The sequence below is a fragment of the Hemibagrus wyckioides genome, linkage group LG09, assembly GCF_019097595.1.
Source record: "Hemibagrus wyckioides isolate EC202008001 linkage group LG09, SWU_Hwy_1.0, whole genome shotgun sequence".
Classification (NCBI taxonomy): Eukaryota; Metazoa; Chordata; class Actinopteri; order Siluriformes; family Bagridae; genus Hemibagrus; species Hemibagrus wyckioides.
The window spans coordinates 29,735,657-29,740,656 of record NC_080718.1 but is presented as its reverse complement, the minus strand read 5'-3'; the positions used below and the strand labels follow the sequence as shown (position 1 = coordinate 29,740,656).

The 5,000-nt window shown below is 42.6% G+C and overlaps 1 protein-coding gene across 2 annotated transcripts in view; it reads left to right on the top strand.

Annotated features, from left to right (window-relative positions):
- ltbp1 (latent transforming growth factor beta binding protein 1) overlaps window positions 1–5,000 on the top strand; it is a 112,384-nt gene that overhangs the window by 76,658 nt on the left and 30,726 nt on the right. The window contains exons 12-14 of one of the 2 annotated variants that reach the window (XM_058398651.1): window positions 1–25; window positions 1,180–1,413; window positions 3,498–3,587. The exon at window positions 1–25 is cut by the window's left edge and continues 149 nt beyond it. In XM_058398651.1, coding sequence (XP_058254634.1) covers window positions 1–25; window positions 1,180–1,413; window positions 3,498–3,587 — 349 coding nt within the window. The remainder of the gene's footprint in view (window positions 26–1,179; window positions 1,414–3,497; window positions 3,588–5,000) is intronic. The other variant, XM_058398652.1, reaches the window with a different exon arrangement.

The window sequence follows — 5,000 nt, the reverse complement described above, 5'->3', positions numbered from 1 at the left end:
GAGCGCTGTCCACTGCCTGGAACAGGTGAGGGGACACACACACACACACACACACACACACACACCCCTCCACTCAACTGCCTTACAACAGTACATCTCTTTTGTCTGTTTGCATCACACCACATTTTCTGAAGGGTTTTTACATGTGTGTGTGTTTGTGTGTGTGTGTGTGTGTGTGTTTGCCACCACTGTGCTTTGTAGACGCTTCTTCACGCCATCACACATCTTTCCTATTGTCTTCATATATATAGTTCATAGATACCTTCTCTCCCTGTTCACGCCCATCACGTGTGTGCGTGTATGTGTGTGTTTGTGTGTGCGTGTTTGTGTGTGTGTGTTTTCAGTTTGTGGTGAAGGTGTAAGGTCGAAGTGCAACATGTTTGCTGTTTTCTGTGCATTATTTACTTTGTGTGTGTGTGTATGTGTGTGTGTATGTGTGTGTGTGTGTATGTGTGTGTTTGTGTGTGTGTGTGTGTTTGTGTGTGTGAGTTTTAGTTTGTTTTTATCAATAGTTTTTTCTGTTAGTTTTGTTGATTTTATTTTTGTAATAAATTATTAAATTATAATTATACATTGATGGTGGAAATAAATAAATAAGTTTTATAAAACCTTTATCTGAATTATTCAGATATAAAATATTATATTATTATAAAGTAATAACATTATACATTTAAAATGTAATTCTATACTTCTAATGTATAATCATATTTTATTTATACATTTTTGTTTTTTAATTAATAATCTAATAATAATAATAATAATAATAATAATAATAATAATAATAATAATAATATACAATAAACATCAGATCATACAAGTGTCTTCATCATGTGATATTTTTGTCTTTTTCTTCTGTCTTTCTAATGTCTTTATTAACTGATGGTCAAATGTTTAAAGCAGGACTGGTTTGTTTTGGTAAATTCAGCTATTTCTTTACATTTGTATTGATTTATCGTCTGATTTTTTTCTAATCCCGGGTCCAGACTCCGGTTGTCACGTCTCTTCACCTGTGCTGATATTGTGTGTGAACAGAATGGTGGTGTTTATCAGACACTGCAGGGTTTTTATTGAATCTGTTCTTCAGGTTAATCCTTCATGGAGCTTCTGACAAAGTGGAATAATTTCATTAGTGTCATTCTGTCCAGTCAGAAATAATCACCGTGTCTGTCTCTCTCTCAGCTGCGTTTAAGGAGATCTGTCCTGGAGGTTTGGGTTATCACGTGACCAACCCGTACGTCTATAAACCCAAACCTCCTCCTGCTCCTCCTGTGAACCCGGAGGTTTACGAGCGAGGAGACGGTCAGCGTCTGGTTCTCATTCCCCCCAAACCCACCACGGCCATCGCCCCTCTGCCCGTCACCACGGCCCAGAAACCCATCGAGGCGTTCGGCTTCACCGAGAGACACCTGCCAGGTGAGACCTAAACATATAACACCATAAACACTGTCTACTCTTCACAGCCAGGAGATAAAACCTCTGAAGTTATATAGTTTCAGAATTCTTATGGCTTCACAGTCAGTATTTTGTGCAATCTGGTTTTTCCGGCTCAGGTATATCACCATTTTGGCCTGACCAAATATAAAATTGATCAGTTGGCACCTGAACTGGTGTTTCCTGATGTACTTAAAACCAGAAATAAAACACTGAAAAGTAAAAACAACATTAAAAGACCTTAAAATGCTCCGTAAAAACACAAACAGTGACTGTAACCTGGAGCAGTGAATAAAAGCATGAAAAACTGTTTCTCTCTGTGAACAAAAAGGACAATCATGTGCAATATCAGGGTTTAAAACAGAAATAAAAGAGTTCACAGAGATAATACAGTGTAAAATCCTCCATTGGAGGTCAGCAGATTTTTTAGTTAACGGTGGTTTATACAGTGCGTCCACTCTGGTTTAAAATCATCAGTAAAACCATGTACACTTCTCCATGGGGTGTCCACCCTCCCACTCAGCTTCTTCTTATTTAAAACCTTTACACACGCTCTGTAGAGCAGCTTCCCCGACACTGACCCAAAGTCCATCTCCCCTTCACCCCGGCACTCCAGGAGGGGGCCTGCACACCCGTCGAGGTCAGGAGCGATGTTCAGCTGGGGAAAGGGTTCGTCCTCTGTAGGACCAGTCTCTGTGTGTGAATAGTCCATCAGCTGAACACGCTCCTCTGATGTCAATGCAGATTTCCAGCGGTGTAGGAGCTGATTGACAACACGCAGGGACCGCAGTCCCATACGCGCTGCCAGGTCCTCTGCCCTCGACCCCGCGATGTTCACAAGCTCCCGGAGCGTTATAAACCCTGAGGAGATGAGAGTTCTGGTCAGTGCAGGGACGGTCACACTGGATGTCCAGTCTCCCGCCATACACCAGAGGCTCCTCCAGCAGCCAGTCTAGTGTTCTGCAGCCCTTGTTCTGTTTCTTAAAAACTTTCCAGATTTTAAAAAGTCCATGGTAAAACATTGGTAATCCATAAATGTCCAGCATTTTTGTGTCCAGCCCCAGTCCTTGAACTGTGCGTAATAATCCACTGGCTGCTGCTCTCCATACTAGCTCTCTGGGTCTCGGGGCAGGCCCGAACAAGATGACCTGTTTTCCCACATTTAAAACACTTAATGTCAGCATCAGAGGAAACAAAGACAATAATCAAAGCCTTCAACAGAGAATTTAAAAACAGCATTCAGCTCTTCCACACCTTCTCTAAAAACCATGAAGACCATTCTCCTGAAGGACACCAAGTGCTTCACCAGTGGGGACTTACAGCCAAGAGGGATTCTCTTAATGGGGGAGACAATTCGCCCTGCATCGAGACAGCTCTTTAGAAATAACCTCGTCAGAGATAAAAGGAGGGAGATTGGACAACATAATCTTCTTAGCTGGGGAACTGAGGGGAGAAACCAGTGTTGTCTCATTATTAACAATGATGCCTTTCTGAATCAGATTTCTGACTTAATCAACATTATTCAGAAACACCACAATGGCACTGTTCATTCTGGAGGCAGAGACAATGTTCTGATGCCCCACCACGTTACCGACTGCTAAACAACATTCCTCTACACTCACCGGACACACCACACGGACACCGTGCCGGACACACGACACGGACACCGTGCCGGCGAGTCAGACTCTCACACAGCCTCGCGTTCGGATCCGCCATAACCACGCTTCACTGACACGCTACTCACACACACACACCTGCACACACCCGCACACACACACAGTTCTTATTCGCGCACACACACACACACGCTCACACAATAAGTATTTAAATATTCCGAGATCTGAAATGGAAAAAAATGCACTTAGTGCCGAAAAATTGGCAAAACGCCAACCGCTCTCACACTCCACACGTCACACTCGCATGTGCAGAGAAAGAGAGAGAGAGAGAGAGAGAGGGTGTGTGTGTGATGTCATGTTGTTATATCTCTGTGATATAATCAGTGCAGTGAGGCTCAGTGTTGAGTTATTAAAAATATTTCTCTTGTTTCTTCCCCCCCCCGTCTGTAGTGGTGTTGGTAGAGAAACCCTCACCTGCTGCACCTGTCGTCCTTCTGCCGTCCAGCGCAAGTCAGGATATTAACCCTACTCAGTTTGCAGGTACACACACACACACGCACACACCCCTACACACACACACACACAGTAATGAGGTTATTCTCAGTGTCTCCTCCTGTGTCTATATTTACTCTCAGTGTGTGTAACTGAGGCTCAGACTCTACTGGTCCCAGTTTAACATGTCCTTTAAAATAGTCTCGGTCACTCAGTGTGTCCGTGTGGCATCTCAGGCTCCAAGCACACACACACACACACACACACACACACACATGAATAAAAACCCTTTCCTATTTGGACGTGTCAGTTCTGTGTGTTATTGCGTCCATGGCTGGTTTTAGCAGCTGGTTGCTGTGTTTATTTTCTCTCGGCGGTGTGTGTCAGCGCTCGTTTTGCTGTGCCGTATCCAGGCAACACCGCCCCGGAACGCCGAGCTCAGGGTTATTTAGCTGCGGTGTGCACTAACCACACCTTCACTCTGGACCAATTTAAATGATATAAATATACACCGCTCGTGTCACACATAACCTTCAACAAAACACTAACATTTATCCAGAAAACAAAATTAACAATTAAATGATTATAAATCTTCAAAAAATTAAAGTGTGCTTGATTTGTATGTTTAAAATGTTCATCTGTGGAACATGTTGTCATGCTAGCAACATGACTAGCATCCTAATGATTCAAGATTCAAGAAGCTTTTATTGTCATTTCAACCACATATAGCTGGCGCAGTACATAGTGAAATGAAACAACGTGACTAGCGTCTAGTAATGACTAGCGTCTTTAAAAAAAATTGTTATGAGAGAATGAGCCCACTGTGTATTTTTTTACTATTAGCTTTTGTTTCATTCAAAAATTAGCTTTATCAATATTTATTATTGTCCTTATTAAATACAAATTATTTTAAGATACACAATATACCCAAAAGTTTTGGGACACCCCTCCAAACCAGGTGTTGTTTTTCAGGGGTTGGGCTCGGCCCCTTAGTTCCAGTGAAAGGAACTCTTAATGTTTCAGCTTCATACCAAGACATTTTGGACAATTTCATGCTCTTTGTGGGAACAGTTTGGGGATGACCCCTTCCTGTTCCAACATGACTGCACACCAGTGACCAAAGCAAGGTCCATAAAGACATGGATGAGTGAGTTTGGTGTGGAGGAACTTGACTGGCCTGCACAGAGTCCTGACCTCAACCCCATAGAACACCTTTGGGATGAATTAGAGTGGAGACTGTGAGCCAGACCTTCTCGTCATCACAACATCAGTGCCTGACCTCACAAATGTGCTTCTAGAGGAACGGTCAGAAATTCCCATAAACACACTCCTAAACCTTGTGGAAAGCCTTCCCAGAAGAGTTGAAGCTGTTATAGCTGCAAAAGGCGGGACAAGTCCATATTACATTCATGTGCATGTAAAGGCAGATGTCCCAAAACTTTTGCCAATATAATGTATTTT